We start from the raw sequence: 27,088 nt of genomic DNA on the forward strand, positions 1-27,088 counted from the left end.
TCCTGTCCTTCTTTCCATCAGAATTAATTTTCAAGTGGTTTGACAGAATAGTGAAATTTGTGGTGCTGAATCGATCAGTACACTCCTTGTGATGTGAACCTAAACCACAGGTGTAGTTGTTCTTGAGCTTCAGCAACTCCCTTGGGACAGTTTTGAGCATGGTGGTGTATGACAGAAAATATGCGAACAATTCAAAGGACGAAATCACTTCAACTATTTTGATTTAACAAATGATATAGAAAAAGATTTTATTGTAAAACGTTCATGGACCAGACATCACGGTATACTGAACAAACAGAGCCACATTGTTTTCTAGTCTAAGAATTAAACAAATTAATAACATGTCACATCCACAATTTCACAACAGCTTTGTCACATTTTTTGAAGTATGTTACTTTTTAACATTTATTTTTAACATGCAAGTAATCAAATGTCAAAGAACCACTTTCAACTCCTCAGATTGTGCTGTCATACTGTATAAGTAACTCCACCGCAGAATACGGTCGTACCAGCCATCAGAAGACACGTTCAAGACGATTTCCTCAACTCTCAACCACCAGAGATATAGTTGTCATGTTTCCTGTGCTGTGGGATTTGGTGTGCTTTTTTTTCCTCACTGCTTCTCAATTTATTCATATTAAAACGTGCTTATCAGATCTTACCACAATGTCGACGTTTCATTCATTAGTCAGTCACTTTGTTCTTGTTGGCCAATGTGCTTTGTATACTCTATGTAAATGTCATACACAAGCTTATTAGTGGGCATTCGAGGCGCTGTCCTTATAAGAATGGTATAGCAAAGAAATGCTGGTCAATAGCTACAGATTGGTTTATTTCACCAGCGCTTTTCACTTGTTGTCTTGCCTACCTGCTTACGTTTATAATTCTCTCAGGCAGAAATTACAGCTTGCAATATGGGTTACCGGTAATTATGTTCTCTTCTACACTGCACCATTCTCTCCCTTCCCCTCTTTTCCTTCGTCACAGCTGTTGGTAACTAAGGAGAAGGTTGTACAGTCTATCACCCAATCTCTCCAATATGCAGTGACAGATCACAGTCAACAGTGGGTTTCTTTCCCTCTCCAAAGCAACCCACTTCCTCGAACATTTATTTCAATCACTCCTACACTTCCTCTCTACCTCACTTTGTTGGTCACCCTCCTCTCTTCTTTCTCGGTATTCCACCCTCCTCTCTTTCTCGGTATTCCACCCTCCTCTCTTTCTCGGTCTTCCACCCTCCTCTCTTCTTTCTCGTTCTTCCACCCTCTCCTCTCTTCTTTCTCGGTCTTCCACCCTCTCCTCTCTTCTTTCTCGGTCTTCCACCCTCTCCTCTCTTCTTTCTCGGTCTTCCACCCTCTCCTCTCTTCTTTCTCGGTCTTCCACCCTCTCCTCTCTTCTTTCTCGGTCTTCCACCCTCTCCTCTCTTTCTCGTTCTTCCACCCTCTCCTCTCTTCTTTCTCGGTCTTCCACCCTCTCCTCTCTTTCTCGGTCTTCCACCCTCTCCTTTCTTCTTTCTCGGTCTTCCACCCTCTCCTCTCTTCTTTCTCGGTCTTCCACCCTCTCCTCTCTTCTTTCTCGGTCTTCCACCCTCTCTTCTTTCTCGGTCTTCCACCCTCTCCTCTCTTTCTCGGTCTTCCACCCTCTCCTCTCTTTCTCGGTCTTCCACCCTCTCCTCTCTTTCTCGGTCTTCCACCCTCTCCTCTCTTCTTTCTCGGTCTTCCACCCTCTCCTCTCTTCTTTCTCGGTCTTCCACCCTCTCCTCTCTTCTTTCTCGGTCTTCCACCCTCTCCATTAGACAGTGGTGACTGACAGCAGAGGGTTGTAGACCTTCTTGCCGTCAGGTGACCTGGTTCCGTGGGCCAGTAGTTCCTGGATGGTGATCCAGTTGTCCAGGATCCTACGGCTCCGTTTCTTCTGGCTCCTCCTGTGGCTCAGCTCCAAGATGGTAGTGGGCTCCTGTCCCTGCGGAGCCCCCTGTTGTCCACCGCCACTGTACTCCCTATCCCTCTCCCTCAGGCAGTCCAGCCTGCTCTGCATCATAAACTCCCTGCGTCTGCGCTGTTCCCTGGCCCTGAGAAGCTGCTGCTTCCTTTCCTCCTTGGACCAATAGCGGCCCATCTTCATCTCGCTGACGGCATCGTCGTCCGTGGTCATGCCGCTGCGCTCCTCCCGGATCTTAATGGCCCGGGCCTTCAGGAGGCGGTCCCTAACGGGCCGCTTGGCAACATAGCGGGATCCGTCGCTGCGTACTTTGACCTTCCACTCCATACGCGGTGAGGCCGGCGGAGGCAGGGGAGGGGGGATGGGTAAGGATGGCATGGACACAGGGCCCTGGGGGATGTCCTTGCATGTGCTCCCCAGGCTCATGGGACTCTCGCTTCCATCCCTGGGTCTCTCCAGGCCCTCGGATGTGGAGGGGGACCTCAGCTGCATGCAGCTCTGGTAGCGCTGGGGGATTCTGGAGCCAGAGTGGCGGCGGGACAGATAAGGGCTGTTCTCAGCGCTACGCCCTTCCCTCCCCTCCACTGTTCCATTGGTTTTGGGGCATCTCACCCCTCCGTCTGACCCCCTCCTTGCCCCCCCGTCACGGGACAGGGATCTGAACTTGGCCCCTCTCGGGCTAGAGGTCTTGACTTCCGATCCCCTCCTGTGTGAGCTAGGGGAGTAGGGCTGGTTCAGGTTAGCCTGCCCCCTCTCACTCCTGCCTCCCCTCTCCCTGTGCCGGCTGGGGGTTCGAGACGGCAAAGAGGCAGAGTCTCCCCCCTCCAAGCTGCTGTGGCCATGTGCAGAGGGGGAGGGATACTGTTCGCTGACCAGAGGGGTGCTCCTGCAGCTCTCCCCTCCTGTGTTGTAGGCGCTGGTGCTGTCCTTGTCGGAGCGCTCCCTCTCAGGCAACTCATTAATGTCTGACAGCTCATGGTGACAGGACTCCTCGCTAACCAAAGGAGCCACCCGCCCAGCCCCGGCCCCACCTCCAGACCCACTTTCCTCCTCCAGGGGCCATGCCTTGAGACAGCGCTCCCGGAGCTGCTGCATCTTCTGGGCCCTCAGGATGTTACGACACTTAAACTCCAGGTGGCGTAGCTCCTCTTCCACGAGGGCCATCTCATGCTGCATCAGGCTCTCATTCCTATTCACATCCAGAGGAACCCCCCCATCGCCCCCCTGTTCCCCATGACCCTCATGCTCCCCCAGCAGCAGAAGAGCATTGCTGTTCTTCTCATAATAACACTTGATCTCCAGGAGCTCCCTGTACCTCTCACACTCTTCTTCTGTCAGACCCGGCATCATCATCATCACTGGGTCAGCTGCGTAGACCCTCTCCCCTGCCAGGTCACCACCTCCTCCCCCACTCAGACAGTCCAGACCCAGTAGAGAGTCAGTGCTGAAGTGGAACTCTGTGGAGTGGCCATGTAGAAGGGGTGGGGTGTCCCTGTCCCCCTGGCCAGAGTGGAACCTGCGCATGCTGCCGGGGGTGTTGGTGGCGTTGGTGGTGGGGGCGCTGGTCTGGTCGTCTCCTAGTAGGTCATGTTCTGAGGACTCCTCATTGCGGGTACTCTCGTCTGTACGGCCCACCCCGCTGTCCAACTCCTGGCTGTTACTCAGCAACGTGTGGAGCAGGCCTGGAGAGTCACGGTGACCTCGCCCGCGGATCACCACCACACCACCCCCACCCACGACCCCTGGTCCTTCACCCAGCATGGAGGCCCTGTTCCTCAGCTGATGGGGGCTGGGCAGGTGGACAGAGTTATCCAGAACCTCCAGTTCCAGTTCATCTGGGTCCAGCTGGTTGTCATTCTAAGTTGGAGAATGTGTTTCACGGATTGGGTTTATTTTGTTTGATTGCCGTTGTGGTTTCGATATTGAGTTGAGGGTGTCATTGAGGCGGGCAAAGGAGAAAGGAAAAGAAAGATTGAAATTATATATTAGATTGAACAGGTTCAATTTCTTGTACTCTTGGGAACCTCACACAACATGTTACAGAGGTATGTCTGTTAGCGTTTATCTCAGTCACTAGATGGCGGTAGGAGCTAAGGTAATGTGTGATTTTCATTACCATTTTAAAGGCATTTTTTCTGAGGGGTATTTTCCACTGAGCTGTCTGGATGAAAAGAAGGAAAATTGGTCCCAAAGTTAAATGTTTGCACCACCACTCTGTGCGGTGTTTTTACTACCAGTGAATAGTACAGGAGGATTACAAATTGCTTGTTTTAATTAACTCCCTTTATCCAGATCCCCCTGCGATATTGACTAAATGTGTATGCTTTAATTCAGCAAACAAATCACCGCTCAGAGTGGAGTTGATTACATTTAACCCTTAGAAACCTGGACCCAGTTTTTCTTGCATAAACAAAATTGAAAGAAGTGAAAGGAGACTCCAAATAACGTATTTCTGGAAAATAAATATAAAAACTGTTGGTATGCAAAGAATCTATGCAAATGTGTGGTTTGCGTCACTTAATGCCCTATGTTTCATATATATAACAAACTTTCAAGTGACTGAATATTTTTGCTCATCGTGTCATTACAAAGATTGGCCACCAGATGGTGCCAAAACTTTATTGCGATCACTTCAAGTTATTCCTTTTTATGTATTGATCGTGTGCAGACACTTTACCAGGTGTTTAAAGACAATGTTGCATATATGTAACATTGGGCTTTAAAGGGTTAATTGATTTGGTTTACACTTTAATTGTTTAACTGGATTCAAGTTGAGAGATATTATTATTCAAAAAACCCTTCATTTCATTATTTCTCTGTCGCTCTCTCTTGCTCTTTCCAGACCGTTGAATAATTCCTTAATATCTGCTCATATATACCGTCCTTGGATGATCCCCATCTCTTTTCCTTTCTTCACTCTGAATTTTCAATGTGAGACTATACTTTATCGATGAATCTTATTATTATAGTTGTATTTTTTGTAAGATTACATTTGTTGTCCTTTTTTTAAAGAATACTAAACATAGACAAACCATCAACAACATACAGACGCACACAAACATTCATAACATCACCCCTGCACAGACCCAACTGCTCACACCCCCATCTCCCCCTGCCACATGGCCTCAGACTGCACTATTTGGTTTCTCTCCGTCTCCCACACAGTTTCAACATTTAGATAATAAAGCATTAGGCCTTTCCATTGTGTTAACGATAGAGGATTGGTTGATTTCCATTTTTTAAGTATATGTTTTTTCAAGATGATTGACTAGAAAAGTATCTTCCAACCATCTCACTGAAGCCTCATATGCCATGTCTTGGAATAGGCAGACTGCGTAAAAGTACATTTACATTGACAGCCAACATTCCAACTCCACCCACAACTCATGGGCTTAATTTGTGAACTTTGTCCCTTGTGTAATAAATGATAAACATTAGTTTATACTGGATTAAGTGTACATTTTCATTAACTGTAATTTCATTAGTTAAGTTCCAACACTCCATCTTGTGCTAGTATTAGTTATTTTTCATTCTTGGTTCCAATTGTTTATATTTTTTCTAGGAGATTGTCAGGTAGATAGGCCTTCTGCAAGGTTTTGTTTATCTTACCTATCATATGAATAGCATTTTCTGACTCAAATAGGATTGCTCTGACATCCAAAAGATTTCAAATAGAAATATCTTGATATGAAACATTTAAGTTGCGTGTATTTGAAAATATCTACATTTGTCAGTCCAAAATAGCTTTTTAATGATTTAATGGAAATGCATTGATTTCCTTTTACTAAGCCATTTACGGTTCTATGCCTTTAGTTTTCCATGTGGACCAATTTATCTGTGAATTGTGAAAAGCTGTCCAAGGATTGTTCCATAGGGTTGTGTTTTCAGGGAGTGATACTGGTTCTTGTAGAATCCATTTCATTTTCTTCCATAATGTTATGGTGTTCCTAACCATGAAATTGTATTGTTATTCTGGCTGCAGTTTTAGTCTACCCTGCATCTCACGTCTCTCTGCAGATTCGAGGGTGCCAGATGAATAAAGGGAATTTGAGGGTACTTGCAGTGGTGACTTTGTCTGGGTAGCAGCCTACATTTAATGGCCCTCTCTTAAATCTGCCCTCTAGCTCATTCTGGGCTGAATGTGGACTGCATTCTGATTTCAACACTCTGAGTGTGTCTCAGAGCACACACACATTTGTTTTTGCATGGCTGTGTGTGAGAAGGTATATTGGTGTGTGTCTATGCCTCATGCATCACTCTCAGTATAAAAATGGTCAACTATGCCGTTCCATCTGGAGGTGTGTGTGTTCAGTGACTACCCATTGTGTATATATATACATTATGGGATGTCCTGGGACTGTGTCCTTATGTCTGTTGAGCTGTGACCTTGAGGGAAACAAAGCAATGCCACATTGGCACGTACTGAAAACAACCAGGCTCTCCCTCTCCTCGCTAGCTATCGCTCCCGTCCAGCTCCATTTCTCCCTATCTGTCTCCCTCTTACTCCTCTCGCCTTTCCTGTCTCCTTACATGGGTTAACAGGGTAGGGGGAGATTCATAGCTCCAGTCTTATTTATTTTACACAAAGGGTGTGCCTCTAGTGTAGAGGTTCCGATATGACCTTTCTTTATGTCATTTCTCATGTCATTTTTGTTAAGAAACTAGTTGACTTGAATTTGAATTAATTTTGGTGTGAAGAATGAAACATCTTTGGTGGTTATATGGTATTTACTGTACTGTAGTTATCATGGTCTTGGTTGGTTTGTTTATATGGTATTTACTGTACTGTAGTTATCATGGTCTTGGTTGGTTTGTTTATATGGTATTTACTGTACTGTAGTTATCATGGTCTTGGTTGGTTTGTTTATATGGTATATCAGATAGTAAACCAGTTCAGAGGGTCTCTCACCTCTATTTCAGGCCGGGCCAGGAGCAGGGAGATGTTGGTGCTGTCCTCCTGGGTCAGAATGGCCACCGCCTCCTCTCTGTTCTGGATGTCCACCCCGTTTATCTGAGACAGTCACATCAGAAATGTTCTTGTCTGACCCTGCTTTCTGCTATAAATTATAATAGAACGTTATCTAAAATGTTCTCTCAACAATCCTACCTGTAAGATTCTATCCCCCTCTCGGATACGGCCATCCATAGCAGCTATACTATTGGGGTTGACCTGGAGAGAGTGACAGAGGATTAGGTTAGCTGGCAAACAGGCGATCAGAGCAAGTATAACCCTCATCCTCACTCCCATCCTCCTCACCTCGCCCACATAGATCCCCAGGTCCTCCTCATCGTCTGTCCGGTAGCACACCGTTAACCCCAGCTTGTCCTGCTGATGAGACTTATACAGCTCCACCTCCTATTGAAATGTGTGGCAGACAAAACACACAAGTTAAACACATGAACACTGGTAATGGAGATGGAGAGGGCATGAAGAATGGGATTGCTGTTGAATTACACGGTCGGAAATTTAATTTGACAGGAAAATGTAGCCTCACCTCATACTCCAACTCATCCTGCCTGAGATCCGCCTCATGCTGAGTGATGTCAAAGTAGTCATTGGGGTCATAATATTCAGGCTCTAAAAGGCTGAGAAGAAAACATAGAGAATATGTAGTGTATCAAAATTTAAGCAGAGCTGCAAACTGCAGAGCTTTCAAACATCTTATGGAAATTGAAAAGTAAATTGAATTCTCTCTCTCACGCACACGCACACTCCACTCACACACTCCACTCACACACTCCACTCACAGCTCGTTGAGCAGGTTGGGTTCCAGGATGGGTGGCAGTGGAGGGGAGGGGGGCGGGTGAGGGGGCGGGGCTCCACCTGGGTGGTGGGCGGTCCTTCCCAGAGTCAACATGTGTTGGAAGCTGATGTCAGTCTGAGTGCCGCTGTCCACACAGTCAGTCAGCCCCCCTGGAACTGCTGCTGTCCCTGCCAGTCCCGCCCGCCGCCGGGCCCCCCTCTTCAACACATGAGACAGCAGAGGGTCTCGCACATCCAGGGTGGGGTCCCGTGAGAGACAGGACAGCTCCTTACCATTCACCTAGAGGAGGGGAGCGAGAACAGAGGTCAGAGGTCAGATAGGAGAAGGTCGTGGAAAAGGAGAAGAAAGGAAGAGTAGGGGAGTGCTGTCTAGAACCCAAAACGGTTCCTCGGATATCCCTATAGGAGAACCCTTTGAAGAACCCTTTTGGGTTCCATGTAAAACCCTTTACAAAGAGGGTTCTAGATGGAACCCAAAAGAGTGCTACCTGGAACCAAAACGGGTTCTACCTGAAACCAAAAAGGGTTCTCCTACGGGGACAGCCAAAGAACCCTTTTGGAACCCTTTTTTCTAAGTGTGGTGAAGAATGATTAAACACAAAGGAGTACCAGGGCACATACAGAGGGAGACGTGGAGAAATTGAGAGAGGCTAACACAAAGATGGAAAATAAGCAGTTTATAGAGAGAAAGGGCAATGAGTGGAGAGAGTGTGTGATTACAAAACAGGTACACCAAACAGGAGTATAGATAGCAGACTTTGAGCCACATTAGAGGATCTCTCGCTAGACATTCAGACAGAACAAGGTTAGGTCACTGTGTGTTAAACTGAGCCACAACACAAGGACTGAGGAGGAGAATACATGACACATACAGACAGGCCTAAGACACAGAACTAGAGTTAGACAGCCAACAGATAGCCATTGAAGATAACAGAGAATAACACAGTACACCTCAACACAGAGAAATGTGTAGGTTTAGTGTATGTTAATAATACACACATCACATGTAGGGTTACTAAGGCACATCACAGTATGTGGTACATTTCTCTCAACATAAAAGGTTTTGATATCACACAGCGGGGGAGAAGAAAAACTTTATACTGAGACCTTCAATCGACCTTCTCCATCAAAAGGACACAACGTGTTACTTATTTGACCCTTCTGTTGAGAGAGAGAGGGAGAGCAATGGAATCATTAGAGAAGAGAAGACTTGCGTTAATAGGGTAGGCTCTGAGGAAAAGGTGAAAGTGCAATGTTGTTGTAAGGAAATGGGTTATTACTGGTTGAGAGAAATGCTGCCTGTTGGTAGACTAATCTCTGTATTAGTCCTAAATCCATCTGCATGTGTCTAACCATGCTGTACATGATCCTCTCTCTAGCCTCATTTATACCTAGCGCTAACATGTGTCCTTTGTCCAGATCTTATCCACATTTTGATTGTTTTTCATTCTCAGAAATATGTCTACACATGGTATTAAAATGTGTCTCTTATCAATCCACTGTGTACACATTGTGACCACATTTCCTGTTCCCTCCCTGTATGCCAATTATTTGACAGCTATTCTTTCAAAATAATATTTATTTTCCCTATTTTAATACACACTTTGATGTCATAAGTCAATGATGCCACCTGCCAATGATTTTAGAAGGTGAGATAATGATGATTTAAATGGTTTCACTGTTCAGATCCCTCTACACTTGCTAACATGTGCCTGACTACCTCCGTAGGTAGTCACAATGCGTCTTTTAATCATCTACACCTGTCTGGAAATGTGGGCATAATGAGAATGTGGCCAAGATCAGGACAAAGGATGCATGTCAGAACCAGGTATAAACTGGGCTTCTGTGAACCAACACAACTCAGTCACATAGAATACATCTTGGCACACAGTGTAAATCAATGTGTGCCAACCCAGCCTAATAGATAAACCCACATGTCTGTGAAGCCTCTCTCTCTCTCTCTCTCTCTCTCTCTCTCTCTCTCTCTCTCTCTCTCTCTCTCTCTCTCTCTCTCTCTCTCTCTCTCTCTCTCTCTCTCTCTCTCTCTCTCTCTCTCTCTCTTTCTCTCTCTCTCTTTCTCTCTCTCTCTTTCTCTCTCTCTCTTTCTCTCTCTCTCTTTCTCTCTCTCTCTCTCTCTCTCTCTCTCTCTCTCTCTCTCTCTCTCTCTCTCTCTCTCTCTCTCTCTCTCTCTCTCTCTCTCTCTCTCTCTCTCTCTCTCTCTCTCTCTCTCTCTCTCTATATATATATATATGAGAGAAGCAGTGATCCTGGTAAACTGATGCAAGACCCCAAACGTAACGTTTGTTAAGAGGTGAAACATCAAACCACCATTTATACCCTTCTGACCAAATGGTAATGTGCTTTTTGGTGTGTATAGAATCTGCTGGTTGAAGTCATGAGCATATTGCACACAGCTGGGTGAATGTGCGTGAAGGTGTGCGTGTGTGTGTCACAAGTGTGCCTCCATATGTTTTAATGGAGACCTGTAGACAGTATCGAGGTGCTCTGAGTGGCAGAAGACAGACACCTAGGCATACAGACATTGTGTTAGTGCATTCATGGTCACACACCGACCGTGGCTGTCTGGGGATTTCCACATCTTTATACCCTGCTTCCATGCCTCCATCGTTCCCCTCTCTTTTCCTGTCCCCTTCAAATAATCGCAATTCAAATCGATGTTCCCCTATGCAGTCAACCACAAAAACGTTCTTTCTTTCTCTCTATTCTTTTCCATTTGGTTCTGGCTCTCCGTGCCTTTCTGCACCTCCTCTCTCCCTCTCCATGCCTTTCTGTACCTCCTCTCTCCCTCTCCATGCCTTTCTGTACCTCCTCTCTCCCTCTCCATGTCTTTCTGTACCTCCTCTCTCCCTCTCCATGCCTTTCTGCACCTCCTCTCTCCCTCTCCATGCCTTTTTGTACCTCATCTCTCCCTCTCCATGCCTTTCTGTACCTTGTCTCTCCCTCTCCATGCCTTTTCTCTCCCTCTCCATGCCTTTCTGTACCTTGTCTCTCCCTCTCCATGCCTTTCTGCACCTCCTCTCTCCCTCTCCATGCCTTTTTGTACCTCATCTCTCCCTCTCCATGCCTTTCTGTACCTTGTCTCTCCCTCTCCATGCCTTTTCTCTCCCTCTCCATGCCTTTCTGTACCTTGTCTCTCCCTCTCCATGCCTTTCTGTACCTCCTCTCTCCCTCTCCATGCCTTTCTGTACCTCCTCTCTCCCTCTCCATGCCTTTCTGTACCTCCTCTCTCCCTCTACATGCCTTTCTGTACCTCCTCTCTCCCTCTCCATGCCTTTCTGTACCTCCTCTCTCCCTCTCCATGCCTTTTTGTACCTCCTCTCTCCCTCTCCATGCCTTTTTGTACCTCGTCTCTCCCTCTCCATGCCTTTCTGTACCTCCTCACTCCCTCTCTATGATTTCTTTGCTCACACCTCTTTCCAAACCCCACTCCCCTGCCATTGTGTCTCCCTCTTCCTCTCTCCCTTCTGTTGCTCTTTGCCTCTCACTCTCTCTCTTTGCCCCACCCTCTCTCTATATCACTCACTCACTCCCTATTTCGCTCTCTCTCCTCATGCTGCCTCAGCACTCTTCTTTCTCCAGCCCCTCCCTAGAGGATACAAAACATGCGCTTATATCTGTGCCGTTTCCTTCCCTTGCCCGTTTCTCCTTCCTATACTAATGACCCTCCATACATCTCTGTCTCTCTCACCCTCTTAATGAGTTCTTTCACTTGAAGACAAAATAAGAAACCTAATTTTTTGCATGGCATCTTCCGCCACGCCAAATGGAGTTAACAGTGTGAAGCCTAACTGTATTTTTTATTTGCCAAGTCTAATGAAATTGTCCCTTTACAAAAGCTTGTCCTGCAACTTATATTTTTTTCCCTCTCTCTTCTTTTGTCTACACATGATAGGAACCAGGTGAGATGGAGCATTTGAGACAGTGAGTTGTTTTTCTCCTGTAACACCATCATTAGGACCAATGAGGGATAGGGTATATAGAAGACCAGCCCTTTAGCCATTGCTGACAGTCTGAGAACACTTAGAGAGAGGATGGAGGGGGACGCCACTGCATTCATTATCAATGAGAGGCAGTGAGATTGCTTTGAGGATGGCTTCGTACAGGTTCATGGTTGTTGTGCATTAGATTGGAAGGATAACTCATCTTGACGTGTTGCGCAATGCATTATACATCCACTGGTCCATTATGTCAGCTGATTTCATGACCTATAACCTCTGACCTTTGCAGTGTCTCATATTATCCAATGACAGTCAAGACTAATTGCCAATGAGAGAGAGCGAGTAGGGTGTGTATTGCTCATTCTTCCACTAAAGTTATATTAAATAACAGGCGTGAATTGAGACTGAGTTCCATGCCGTTATATATTCCTGTTATTCTCTACGTTATTCGGAGTAGCACAGTAGGGGGGTGTTTGGGAGAGGCTGTGGATGAGGGGTGGGGGTGAAAGAGAGAGGGAGATGAATGAGAAGCAGGTAGTTCAAAGGGATGAGAGAAAAAGCGAGGGAGAGGCGCTGATGGAGAGCAGCACCGGGGGAAGGGGAGGTAAAATGATGAAGGGTGGTGAAGAAAGAGGAGTGAAATACAAGGACAAAGAAAGAGGGAAGGAGCTTTCGAGGACTCGTAGATTGTAAGTTTATAATACAATTTTACTAATTCTGGGTGTGAATGTCTCATAGCTCCATGCTTGTTGGTAAAGTAAATAGTGGAAACACACAGAGGAACCTCCAGGGAGATGTAGAGGCTTAATGAGGCTTTATCTCCAACCTTTTAGCTGCAGTTTGATGGAATATCTACAGTACACCAGACTCTGGGAGAGGGAAAGACTGAGAATGGGTGGTGTACTGTACACCCACCCAAACATATGAGCAGTAAAGGAGGATTTGACAAATGTATCGACTCATAAACTCTATACTGACTCGTATTCTTCCCTGTGAATAATTTAGCTTATCACTAAAACAATTTGCATAAAAATGAATAATAAACAATCCAAATGGTTTCCCTCCTTCTTTTGTAACGGCTGCATGCTGACCGTGCCCTGCTGCCCTTCACATATTCAATTCTACTTGTTGGGTAATTGATTTTTCTCATCTCTCATGCTTTGAAGGGTCTAGTCCCCTCTTCACAAAATCAATTATATCTGGAGACATGCTCAGTGCCGTCTGGTTCTAACCCCAGCTGTTTGATATCACAGGGGGACATTTACACAGGCCAGTGGGCAGTGGTTGAGCTCAGACATAGACAAAGATGAGCTGCTATTGACTTGGGGACTACTCAAACATTCAGGGAAATTGGGAAACTAATAAACTAACAAGCATATTTTGGGGTAATAGATTGATTCTCAGAAACACCATTATCAATAGAGCTATCAATAACTACAGTCTAAGAAAAAAAGGTTCCAAAAGAGGTCTTCGGCTGTCTCGATAGGAGAACCCTTTTTGGTTCCAGGCAGAACCCTCTGTAGAAAGAGCTCTACAGAGAATCGAAAGGGTTCTACCTGGAACCAGAAAGTGTTCTTCAAAAGGGCAGAAGAACCGTAGATAGATAGCGTAGGCTAGAGTGTAGGCATATTTGTTTTTCTTGTATTTTTTAAAGCTTATTTTGGAGCTGTATGTATTTGTATTTGTCTAAGAAAGTGGTAATGTATTTACACACACACACACACACACACACACACACACACACACACACACACACACACACACACACACACACACACACACACACACACACACACACACACACACACACACACACACACACACACACACACACACACACACACACACACACACACACACACACACACACACACACACACACACACACATACACACACACACACACACACACACACATCCTGACATGACCAGACATACAACCCATAAACCCCCTCTCCTCCATTTGTGACCTCCAACCTAATCACACACACACACTTAATCATACAAATACAAATTTACCAGAGAGAGGTGTTCCCAAGGGAAAAGATACAGGCACCATGATAAAGAGGCAGATGAGTTGAATAATAAAAGCCTGCTTTGAGGTGAGTACCAAGCCAATTAGTGAGAGTCAACAGATATTTCCATTTACAGATCATTCTCTATGGAAGGCCCATAGACCGTGAACCCTCACTGAAAAAAGTAATCAGGTTGCTCAGGTTTATCTTTGTCTATGGGAGAATCATATCATTTATATATGAGGAGAATTCCCTCTGAAAGTGACTGTCTTTTCGCTTAGTTTTTCAGAGCAAGAGAGTGACGGAAGACAGAAGGAGACAGAAGGTGGAAGCGGAATCTCTGTGGGTGTGACTGTGGGGAGACGTTTAGATATTTGTAGCCAGAGAAGAAGTCAATCAATGCACAGATGCTGAGGAAGAGAAGAAGAGGGGAAGAGGGGCAGATAGGATTCAATCTAAGACAGGTGAAGGAGACAATGAGAGAGACAGATATTGGTTTGGATACAGAAACATTATGTCTGAGGGAAAAGTCAATCTCAATGTCAGGTTGTCATATCACGACACTCATCGTTGGGATATGTCTATATAATAAAATCGGTGTTTTTATGTGCATTGATATGAGTGAGTGAGTGAGTGTATGTGCGTGCATGTAATCTGTGTATGTTTGTCTGTGTACTCTATACACGTTAGTAGGTTATCTTTGAGTGGCCATGTGTTTGCACAGTGTGTATGTCAGAACTTTTCAGTATGAAAAAGGCACATCAGGCTTGTTTAATGACTTCAGTTGCCGTGGCAACGGCCTCGCATTGCAACCCATTCTACAGAGAGGGAGAGAGAGACCGGAGGAGGTAGAGACTGAGGGGCAGAGGGGGAGACTGGAGAGGGGTGGGTGGTGCAGCACAAAATGGATACTGTGCTCTCTGTGTGGTGTAGATACATGAATGTTCTGGTTAGTTTGCAATGCATTACCCATAAACTTAACTAATGCTTATTGTAAATACATAGACTCATGTAGGCTGTAGACACTGATATATGAGGTGACCTTCACCACTTTCACCTGGGGAGTGACAGGAGGCAGAATATACAATATGGGTGTTTACCATACACAAGACACATGCACCTGTCAGCAGCACATTAATACGTTCCTCCGGCAAGAGAAGATTGTATTCAGACAGACAGAACTAGCCTTTCAGTTGAACGTTATGTTTGCGTTATATGAAGAGTCTAAATTTGAATGTGTAATTACACGTTTGTGAACAGCCCAGAACTAAGCACCAAAACCTCAAACATGCAGTGTTTTAGAAAGCAATGTAATTATGCAAATGTTATTATGCAATGTGATGGGGTTTTTTCTTCCATGATGACACATTTTAATTGTTGGTATTTTATTTGGCATCATGGAGTTTTAAAATAATCAACCTTCTGTCCTGTTAGAAATTCTGTATTTACAACATTGCCTAGAGTTCTTTCAATTCAATAAATGTAATTAAATGGAAATACAAAGTGCCTTTGGATGGACAGCATATTTTATGTAACATTCAGAAGCTTGATCTTCTGCAATCAAACCGTCAGTGTATTCTGTTTGGAATGCTGATGGTCTATCTACATGCCTACCTGCTCCTCTTGACACACCGTTTGCCATCTGGCCTTCCCAAGTTGGGAACACCGATCACCCTATATTTCTGCCAATAGAAGGGGTGTCGGTGTCTCAGTTCTGTGTCTCCTATGTCCATCTCTAACCTCTGTGGTCTTTGTAAGCATTGGCTACACGCTTAGAAAGAAATGTGCTATCTAGAACCTAAAAGGGTTCTTCGGCTGTCCCCATTGGAGAACCCTTTTTGCTTCCCTTTAGATCCTTTTTTTGTTCCAGGTAGGGTTCTAGATAGAGTTCTACCAGGAACCAAAAAGGATTCTACCTGTAACCAAAATGGTCTATGGGGACATCCAAAGAACCCTTTTAGAACAATCTTTTATTAGAGTGTACAGACTGATTGGACCACAGAGCAAACAGACACGCTCCTTGCTACATCACCCAGATGGGACAGAGAACAGCTCTCTGCTGCTATGGCAGAGGAATCAGTGATAAACCACCAGTGTTTGACTCCCTACCACTCCCTGTCTGGATCTCACACAGGGGACTCAGTCTGCCAGTCTGTGGATTTTGTTGTCTGTAAAAGCTGAGCACATTTTTGTATTACTTGAGCTCGCTTCCTTGGGCATACCTTTATGCACAGCTTATTACACAATTGTGTGAATGCTTGATCAGTGAAGTGATATAATCTTCCACTTTATCAAAACACTGACCCCGCATGTGGTCTCTGTCATCATGGCTGACCTCTGTATTGGGGTCACTGAATTTACTGCCATTCTCCCTTATATGCTCCAGACTACACACACACACACACACACACACGCGCGCGTGCACGTACGCAGACACAGATACACACACGAGGGATCAGCAAAGTCACACAAGCCTACCTATTCATCCCAGCTCTGTGAAGCGTTCAAATCAATTACTCCTGTCACCTGAGGGCAATCAACAGAAACAAAGTCCTCTCCTCCCTCCCCCTTTCTTTTTTCCATCTTCTCCTGTCCTTTCTTTGACTCATTACTCTACCACTGGTAGTGCTCATGTCATCCCCTGTTGTTTGTTGCTTTGGCTTTGCCTTGGGCACCAAGTGCAGTTCTGATGACGGATACAGACTCACATGTCATAAAACCATAAAAATAGAATAACACATACAGTATAACACATAACACATACAGTATATATCACTATGCATTTGACAGATCATGTTGTGATTCTGCTGATACAAGGGAATATGGATATTGAAGCTGATTCCTGGGTATTATATTTTTATGTTTCATTTTTATTCAGTCTCACAGGCATTACCGCAAAGCAAAACCAGCCCTTAAAGTTGATTGACACGCCTGCACGTCACACGGTGACGTCATTTTGAATATTGAACAGCTTGCTAGAGACCATTTCTTGCAGTGGCTGCAGCTCATGCCGCGTTCAAAACAACTGGGAACTTGGAAGTCTCCGACTTCCAACTTCAGTGCGTTCAAGACAACTGGGAACCTGGGGAAAAACAAGTTCCCGACTGGGATTTTTTTTTTTAATGGTTGTCCAACTCGGAGTTCCAAGTCGGAAACTCGGGCATCTTTCTAGAGCACCGACTTTCCGACCTGAAGATCAGGAGTTCTCAGTTGTCTTGAAAGCGGCAGGTAGCCTAGTGGTTAGAGCGTTGGGCCAGTAACCGAAAGGTTGCTGAATCGAGTCCCTGAGCTGACAAGGTAAAAATCGGTCGTTCTTCCTCTGAGCAAGGCAGTTAACCCACTGTTCCCCGGGCCCTGAGTAAGGCAGTTAACCCACTGTTCCCCGGGCCCTGAGCAAGGCAGTTAACCCACTGTTCCCCGGGCCCTGAGCAAGGCAGTTAACCCACTGTTCCCCGGGCCCTGAGCAAGGCAGTTAACCCACTGTTCCCCGGGCCCTGAGCAAGGCAGTTAACCCACTGTTCCCCGGGCCCTGAGCAAGGCAGTTAACCCACTGTTCCCCGGGCCCTGAGCAAGGCAGTTAACCCACTGTTCCCCGGGCCCTGAGCAAGGCAGTTAACCCACTGTTCCCTGGGCGCTGAAGACGTGGATGTTGATTATGGCAGCCCCCCGCACCTCTCTGATTCAGAGGGGTTGGGTTAAAGCAGAAGATGCATTTAGTTCTACAGCTGACTAGCCTTTCCCAATCCCCTTTTTCTGCCGATATGAAGTTTGTATCTGTTCCATAACATGGGGTTTGTGAAAACTGTGTTTTTCTACACATGAGAGGATCCGGACAACAAAAATCATCAGGAAATTGTCTGTAAAACCTGAACTGTTTGAGTTACAAACTAATAAGTCACCACCATTGAAAGACGAGACTCTAACGAACACGGCCACAGAGTTTCTAAACCCAGAGGCACAACACCGTGAGAATTCAGGGAACACGAAACAGACCAGGCTGGGGATTGGGGTTTGAGAAGACAATGAGATGAGTGAAAAATGATTCCTTAGTTCTTAATTTTCTAGAAATCTCAAGGCACATCCTGGATTCCAGACAATGTCTTAAGTTGAACAAAACAACGTTACTGTTACGGCTGTCGTCTTCCTCCTCTTCCTCGGACGAGGAGAGGAGAGAAGGATCGGTGGACCAATACGCAGCGAGGTAATTAGACATAAATGATATTTATTGAAACACGAAGACGAAATACGAAAACACTTGGAAATTACAAAATAACAAACACGACGTAGACAGACCTGAACATGGAACTTACATAACTACACGCAGAACTCACGAACAGGAACAGACTACATCAAACGAACGAACAGCCAAGACAGTCCCGTGTGGTGCACATACACAGACACGAAAGACACAGGAGACAATCACCCACAAACAAACATTGAGAACAACCTACCTTAATATGACTCTCAATCAGAGGAAATGCCAAACACCTGCCTCTAATTGAGAGCCATACCAGGCAACCCTTAAACCCAACATAGAAACACAACACATAGAAATGCCCACCCCGCTCACGCCCTGACCAATAAACACATACAAAACAAGAGAAAACAGGTCAGGAACGTGACATAACCCCCCCCTTAAGGTGCGAACGCCGGGCGCACCAGCACAAAGTCTAGGGGAGGGTCTGGGTGGGCATCTGACCACGGTGGTGGCTCAGGCTCCGGACGCTGTCCCCACACCACCATAGTCACTCCCCGCTTCTGTATCCCCCTCCCAATGACCACCCTCCAACTAAACCCACCTAAATGAAGGGGCAGCACCGGGATAAGGGCCAGCACCGGGATAAGGGGCGGCAGCTCCGGGCTGAGGGACTCTGGCAGGTCCTGGCTGAGGGACTCTGGCAGGTCCTGGCTGAGGGACTCTGGCAGGTCCTGGCTGAGGGACTCTGGCAGGTCCTGGCTGAGGGACTCTGGCAGGTCCTGGCTGAGGGACTCTGGCAGGTCCTGGCTGAGGGACTCTGGCAGGTCCTGGCTGAGGGACTCTGGCAGGTCCTGGCTGGACGGACTCTGGCAGGTCCTGGCTGGACGGACTCTGGCAGGTCCTGGCTGGACGGACTCTGGCAGGTCCTGGCTGGACGGCTCTGGCAGGTCCTGGCTGGACGGCTCTGGCAGGTCCTGGCTGGACGGCTCTGGCAGGTCCTGGCTGGACGGCTCTGGCAGGTCCTGGCTGGACGGCTCTGGCTGGTCCTGGGTGGACGGCTCTGGCAGGTCCTGGCTGGACGGCTCTGGCAGGTCCTGGCTGGACGGCTCTGGCAGGTCCTGGCTGGACGGCTCTGGCAGGTCCTGGCTGGACGGCTCTGGCTGGTCCTGGCTGGACGACGGCTCAGTCCAGACGAGCAGTTCATGCGGCGTTGGGCAGACTGGCAGTTCAGGCGCCGCTGGGCAGACGGGCAGTTCAGGCGCCGCTGGGCAGACGGGCAGTTCAGGCGCCGCTGGGCAGACGGGCACACCTGTAGGGAGGAGACGGAGAGACAGCCTGGTGCGTGGTATAGGCACTGGCTGCGCTGGAGAGGAGGAAAGCTCTGACAGCGCTGGACAGGTGGGAGCAGCTGGAGAGAGAACCCGGAGAGACAGCCTGGTGCGGGGGGCTGCCACCGGTGGACTGGTACTTGGAGGTGGCACCGGGTATACCGGACCGTGAAGGAGGACACGTGCTCTTGAGCACCAAGCCTCCCCAACCTTACCAGGTTGAATGGTCCCCGTAGCCCTGCCAGTGCGGCGAGGTGGAATAACCCGCACTGGGCTATGCAGGCGAACCGGGGACACCACCTGTAAGGCTGGTGCCATGTACGCCGGCCCGAGGAGACGTACTGGAGGCCAGATACGTTGGGCCGGCTTCATGACATCCGGCTCGATGCCCAACCTAGCCCTCCCAGTGCGGCAAGGTGGAATAGCCCACACTGGGCTAAGCACGCGTACTGGGGACACCGTGCGCTTTACCGCATAACACGGTGTCTGACCAGTACGACGCCCTCTCACTCCACGGTAAGCACGGGGAGTTGGCTCAGGTATCCTACCCGGCTTTGCCACACTCCTCGTGTGGCCCCCCCCAAGAAATTTTTGGGTCTGACTCTCGGGCTCCCAACCGCGTCGCCGCGCTGCCTCCTCATACCAGCGCCTCTCTGCCTTCGCTGCCTCCAGCTCCGCCTTGGGACGGCGATATTCCCCTGGCTGAGCCCAGGGTCCTTTGCCGTCCAGGATCTCCTCCCATGTCCATGAGTCCTGGTTGCTCTGTTGAGCTCTCCCCCGCCGCTTGGTCCTAGTTAGGTGGGTGATTCTGTTACGGCTGTCGTCTTCCTCCTCTTCCTCGGACGAGGAGAGGAGAGAAGGATCGGTGGACCAATACGCAGCGAGGTAATTAGACATAAATGATATTTATTGAAACACGAAGACGAAATACGAAAACACTTGGAAATTACAAAATAACAAACACGACGTAGACAGACCTGAACATGGAACTTACATAACTACACGCAGAACTCACGAACAGGAACAGACTACATCAAACGAACGAACAGCCAAGACAGTCCCGTGTGGTGCACATACACAGACACGAAAGACACAGGAGACAATCACCCACAAACAAACATTGAGAACAACCTACCTTAATATGACTCTCAATCAGAGGAAATGCCAAACACCTGCCTCTAATTGAGAGCCATACCAGGCAACCCTTTAACCCAACATAGAAACACAACACATAGAAATGCCCACCCCGCTCACGCCCTGACCAATAAACACATACAAAACAAGAGAAAACAGGTCAGGAACGTGACAGTTACATCATAGGAGTGCCTTTGCTTTGACGGCCTGCACATGCGCAGTTCGATGCAAGACGACCGTTAGACCCGATGACAACCCAAACAACACTGTCGTGTCAGAGACAGTACAAGATAAAGATAGGCACAAACTGCTTCTCCCATAGAAATCCCCGATCCCACTTAAAGGCGATGTCATGGCGATGTTTGCTAGCTAATGCTGCCTTCAAAACAACTAGGAACTCAGAAATCTTCGACTTCCAACTTCAGTGCTTTCAAGACAACTGGGAACTCGGAAAAAACAAGGTCAAATCATGACGGCTCTAGAAAGATGCCAGAGTTTCGGACTTGGAATTCTGAGTTGAATGACCGTTCAAAACGATTTTTCACAGTCTAAGCTTTTTCCCCCCCAGAGTTCTCAGTTGTCTTTAAAGCACCAGTTCCCAGTTGTTTTGAAGCTAGCCAACATCGTCATGACATTGCCTACAAGTGGGATCAGGGATTTTTATTTGAGAAGCAGTTTGTACTGTCTGACATGAAAGTGTCATTTGTTTTGCTTTACGACATCCACATTGTGGATTCAATAAGCTTTTTGGCAGTTGTCTGAAGATAAATGGCACAACGAGCATAGGGGGTAAAAAATGGCATGAATAAAGTGACCAAACATGGGTAAAAAAAAAAAATATTAATCCTGAGTTTTCTAATATCTCTCAGATATAGGACAGACAATTCAAAACTTTATTCCTTATGATTAATTTTTTGACTGTCTGTTTTGCCATATACAAATGTGTTAATCAATGCGTTTATATGGGCTATTCGAAGGCCAAATCAAACACATTTTTTATTTTTTTTATTATACCTACAGGGGTCCTAAAATTCCAAATCAAATGGCTAAACTATACATTTTATTACCAACTTAAAACAATCCAATATGCTAGCTTAGTAGATATTGCGATCGAAGGGCTTAGACCTACCAGGGTTAAACCTACGTAGGCTTTGGAACGTACTCCATTTAATATGATATGTTAATATGATATGTTACAAATGGAATAATGGTGTGGTTACCTAACACCAAAACGAAAGTAGGGAGGATGGGTGGGGGATAACTCGACAGTCTAGCAATCCAAAGGTTGCGTGTTCGAGTCGGTGACAACTGTAGCAATTTAGCTAACCCTTCCCATAACCCTTTTCCTAACCTTAACCTAATTCTCCTAACCTTCAACATTAAGGATCATAACCTTTGTCGTTGGTTCTCCTAACCTGCAATGTAAATTATCCTAACTTTTGTCATTATGACACAACAAGTAGCATGGTCTCAGAGCAAGACGTATAATACTATACGTCTTCCAAGATGTATGAAACCTCCAATTCGTATAATATTGTACAACCGCTATTCCATTTGTAACGTACATAACATATCATACTAAATGGAGGGATACCAATTTACATCCCAAATCCTAAAAATGTGAATGCCCAAGAGACCAGCTTGGCAAAACCTACATAAGACTTGCACACCTAGATGTGCTTGCACATGTACCGTCTCTCAGTTGCTAAATGCTGCTGTTGCTTAGGCTGTAACCGTGGCAACCCTTCAGCGCAACCCCTTGACAATAACTATTTTGGCGTTGAGCTAAAACCAAAGCATCTTACACTATTCCCTGCAGCATCCCAGTGAAAATCTGGCCCCTCAGTGTCTCCCTCTCAGATGTAATTGGGCTCTACAGGGCTTTTCACAATAACTACAATAATTATAACAGAGTATGAACATAGTTATGATTATTAAAATGACATGATTGCTGCAACTGCGAGAGAGTGGTTGTGGTTGCACAAGTACAAGTAAAAATGGATTACTGATCTTATTTTATGCGTAGCCTATGCCTTATCTAATCATGTAAATGCCTGTGTTCAATGAAACCTTGGTAAATAATATAATATGAATATGAATATGCCTGCATTATGAATTTTGTCCCAATAATAATCATATTCTGTAGATTGATGATGTTGTTATTTTTCTCATATGTTTTGTTCCTCCAAAAAATCTGTCATCATTATGGCTGTTGTAATTACATTGTTCATAATCATTTTACTGTGAGCCCCTCTGTAAAAGCTTGCACTGCTTGTTCATGTGGATGGAGTGTTAAAGTCATCGTTGTGAAAATGATCTGTCAGTTGGTTGTGATGGATGATGGACATTAGACCTATGTGGCGTCGTCATATTGACGCCTGTCTCTGTTTCTACAGTTCGGGGCTACCAGAACATTTTGACTGACAACGCAAACTGTAACCAGACCTCAGGCAGACAGCCACTATACCAGAGAGGTGTCAATATGGAGAGGCTGTGTCAGTATCAAGACAGCAAGAGAGGAGGAGAGAGGAGGAGAGAGGAGTGTTAATAGAGTTGGTACTACTGTAAGCTAGATGGAAGAGAAAGAGAGAGAGTGAGAGAGAGAGAGAGAGATAGAGAGAGAGAGAGAGAGAGAGAGAGAGAGAGAGAGAGAGAGAGAGAGAGAGAGAGAGAGAGAGAGAGAGAGAGAGAGAGAGAGAGAAAGCAACAAGGGAACAAGAGAAACGAGAAAAACAGAGAGACAAAGAGAGAGAGAGAGTCACTCACCTGGAACATGACCCTGTACTGTTCCTCAGGCTTCTGAACCACACACATGTTGCACCCCATGGTGACCTGGACTCAGGCCGGGTGGGGCCAAACCAGTCCAGGAGGTCAGTACCTAAAAATACCCCTCTTTCCCTTTGGGTGTGGCAGTCAGAGAGAGCTTCCCACCGACCTACAGGGCCTGAGTGTCGACCCCTCTTATGTTAGGGCACTATGGATTATGAATCCCAGAGGTTCTCTGTCCCCAAAAACAGTCTGTGTCCCTGTGTCCTGTTCCTCTCTTCTTTTTAGTCAGATTTCAAGTTTTACCATCCTGTAGTGATCCATACATTTACGAAAAGGTTTTGAATGTCTTCCCGTCTGTTTCTGTCCCCATCACAGAGTACAACAATCTTCGTTTGTCTTCATAAGCATGGAGTGGTTCGGTTCAGGTTAGGTTTTGCATGACTCCATCGTGGTCTTTGGATTGGTCAGAAGGAGTAGAAAGGGGAGTGAGGAATGACTAAGGTGACAAGGGAGCTGCTGATGGGTTGGAAAGAAAGACTGACAGATGATCTCAGATGTGTTGATGATCTATTGTGTTGTAATGTATCTAAGACAGTCTATCATAACTATATAATGATGATTCAATAACCTAATAACCACTTCTCACTTCTGTGGAACAGTCTCACCATGTGAGCTGTCTCTCTGAACTAGCTGAGGTTTTTCCCAATGGAACTCCAAGTTAACTCACCCATGTTTTTCCCCTGGTCCCAGCACTCTATCAAAGAAACACTTTCAAAGTTTCAGATGCAAACAGGCACCGATATCAAATAACTTTTCACCTTCCTTTTCCCTTCCCACCTTCTTCGCTTTCCAGGTTTAGAAGGACTGCTTCAGTCTTTTCCCAGGTTCCGCTCCTCTTTTGCTCTGGTACTTTCACCTCTTCGGGATAAATGGACTCGTCAGAACCTTTTCATTGGTGCTTATGATCATTGACATTTCCTGGTTTACCTCCATTGAAACTGATGAAGAGGAGAGAGAAAGAATCTACCCACTGAACCATCTAGCCAACGGCCTGAAACTCAAGCCCTGGTCGTCGAGCCAAGATAAGCGGTGTGTATTGGGTACACGAAACCCAATAACACACACACTTGCACAAGCATCACAGTGAGGTAACAACACACCAGGAAGTCGCTGTTGTCCCAACTACACCTCTTTGCCTGATGGTCTGTATCTGTCAGAATAACAACCGCTAAGGACCATTTTCAGGATGAAGCTGTTTCAGTGAACACGTCTACATACAAAATGTATGTCATTTAAATGTGGAGTATTGGAGGAAAATAGGTTACAGTTGTCAGCTGAAGGGTGTTTGAGACAGACTGGTTGGTTCAGCTAGGTGTTTTGTCAGGTTTCCAGCCAGCACTTTTGACGTTATGGTTCATTTATTAACTAATCGAAAGTGTTTCCAATCCACTGGAATACTGGAGGCTACTGCTCCAGGGTGTCACTGAAGAGAATATTAGAATTCAATTACAGGCCTGTTAGGCAGAGAACAGGAACCATCCTATTTGGTCATGTTTTAAAATCAATATCACATGCACTAAGGGATTCAATTGGATGTTGTGTTTGCTGGACTATTATTGGGAGATTCAGGACTCGTTACCATCAAGACCACCAATGATAAGCCATGTGTAAAATACTGTGCTTTTTATTTGAAAGATTGAGGTTTAGTGATCTTTCTTTTCCTTATTGAAATGTATTAATTGATAGTCTTTCACTTTGTCTCTTCTCCTCTCATTTGTATCTCTCATTCAACCTGTGCTTCCACTGTTAAAGTGGGATAAATCAGTGTATTGACTTCAATCCCTGAACTCATTCTTTAATTACCCTCTGTCTTTCTCTCTCCATCTCTAACATAATCCATGCTCAAGTAGAAAGGTACCACATTATACTGTACCCTTGTAACCATTTCTCCATGAGTGTGTATCTCTCCCGTCCTCTCCCCTCTCTGTCTGTCTCATCACCTGGGTTAAACCTTTAAGTCTTATCAGTACCTCCTCCAGGAGACCCTGCAGTCTGAACACCATTCAACATTATACGCTTTGAAAAGTAAACCTCTGTCCAGCCACCCTCCTGGCAGCAACAAGGTGTTAGCTTCTGTAATCCTTCCTCAAAGCCTCGCTGACTGCACCTGTAATCTCTCCAGACACTCAGTGTAATCCTTAACACTGACAATATATAACCAACTCCAATATAAAAGACCCACACACACAGAGAGAGACATGCACACACGCTTGAAAAACCCCTCCCAGTCTGCTAGGCTAGGCAGTAAGCACTAGAGAGATGCCATTAGCCAGTCTAGTTGTAGAACTGTGGCAGACAGTCACAGCAGGTGCTGAAAGCCAAACAGGCGTGTCAAATGTCCCGACGGTTCCTACGCTCTCTCCATCTCCAGCTCCACATAGAGCCTACCATCGCATGAGGATGTATGTGAATTCTAATCTTACCTGGCTACTACTGTAAAAGCTCCAGTTTGAAACCCAGAGCCTGCCATGTGAATGATCTGAGTCAACAGGTATGGACTCACACAGGATGCAACAGACTCAGGGAGGATAGAAAGAGAGGATACGCAAATTGTAAGGATGAGGAAGGATATGAGAGTATTCCCTCTTCCAGATTACTGCAATAATCACTTCTGTCCATCTATGTCCTCACAGACCAAAACAAAGCTCAAACTAGAGCCGCAGAAAAAGAAAGTTCATCCATCTTGTGCTGCAAGGAGGAAAGAGCATAAATTCAAGAATGTGAGGCAGCAGCTCTGTAGTAATCCACCTTTTGTCTGTTGGTCATTCTTTTAAAAACCCACAATTAGAAACAAAAGCGTTGAGAGGATTCCATCCAGGTGGTGAGTAGAGTCAGAGTGTGAAGTGCCTCTCTCAGGTTCAACATAAATCACCATCAGCGGACTCTACAAGATGATAGAAATCACTGACGGCTGATTGGAGGATACTCTTGGCTCCTTCCCTCAGGCGAGACGATAAATGCGCTCCCCCACTGCAGCGGGGAACACAAAGGCGGTTCTGCCGCACCATCAAGCCTGCTGCTGCTGCTGAATAAGATTCTACTAGATGCAACACTGTTCTCCCTCCTCTCTCTCTCTCTGGCCCCCTCCCCTAGTCCCCCATATTTTGCCCACACCTCATTTGCTACCCCTCCTCCCCCTCTTCCTCTTTCTATGTCTCTCTCTGTGGGAAACACAGGGCAGGCTCCAGACAGCCTAATGATCTGTTTGCACAATGCAGGTAGCCTATAACAGGAAGGAATGAGAGAGAGTAAGCTACTACATTAAATAATGCACAATCAAGGTGCACTATCAATTCATATTTGACAATATTCATATATCTGTGACACACTGTATGTATCTTGGGGTGGGGAGATGGTGGGGAGATGGGGTGGGGAGATGGGGAGATGGGGTGGGGAGAGGGGGTGGGGTGGGGAGAGGGCTTTAGGCAGTATAGCTTTCAAAATGCTAACAATACAAAAAATGCAAAAGCAGTTTGTGGATAACACAAAGGTAAAAATGCTGACAGATATAGATATACACCTGTTTGGTTTGCACAATACTTGTGTATTACCTCAATTGGTATATCTACCTTGACCTCCCTTCACCCTCTCTCCCTTTCTGAATATCAAGCTACATTTTAGTACTGTTCATTGTCTAATTTCAATTTTAAAAACAGCTCTGTTGACACATTTGCAACACTCACACTGCCAATTAATTTAGAACCAAGCAGAGCTATGAGACTAACCAGGGCACAGAGAAGATTAAAGTAGTGAATAACAGCAAACTGTGCACTGTAGGAAATAACACGTTTTTAAATGAGAATGATAGCCTACAAACACACACGCGGTCACACACACACAAGCAAGCAAACACCGCAGTACTCTTATCTTATAAAAATGAATAAAAGTACAGATTTGTCCATAACACCGCAAGACTGCCA

The 27,088-nt window shown here is 46.0% G+C and overlaps 1 protein-coding gene across 2 annotated transcripts; it reads right to left on the reverse strand.

Annotated features, from left to right (window-relative positions):
* Nucleotides 1–231: 231 nt before the first annotated feature.
* LOC139542474 (PDZ domain-containing protein 4-like) lies at nt 232–26,217 on the reverse strand. Of its 2 annotated transcripts, XM_071347932.1 has the most exons (8): nt 23,106–26,217; nt 8,813–8,866; nt 7,690–7,985; nt 7,437–7,527; nt 7,199–7,297; nt 7,049–7,111; nt 6,851–6,952; nt 232–3,798 (listed from the first exon to the last, which is right to left on the reverse strand). In XM_071347932.1, the coding sequence occupies exons 1-8, from the start codon at nt 23,163–23,165 to the stop codon at nt 1,792–1,794; spliced, it is 2,772 nt and encodes a 923-aa protein (XP_071204033.1). In that variant the 5' UTR covers nt 23,166–26,217; the 3' UTR covers nt 232–1,791. The 2 variants fall into 2 exon arrangements, with proteins under 2 accessions (XP_071204033.1, XP_071204034.1); XM_071347933.1 differs by lacking the exon at nt 8,813–8,866.
* Nucleotides 26,218–27,088: the final 871 nt, after the last annotated feature.

This window comes from Salvelinus alpinus, chromosome 17, assembly GCF_045679555.1.
Source record: "Salvelinus alpinus chromosome 17, SLU_Salpinus.1, whole genome shotgun sequence".
Lineage (NCBI taxonomy): Eukaryota > Metazoa > Chordata > Actinopteri > Salmoniformes > Salmonidae > Salvelinus > Salvelinus alpinus.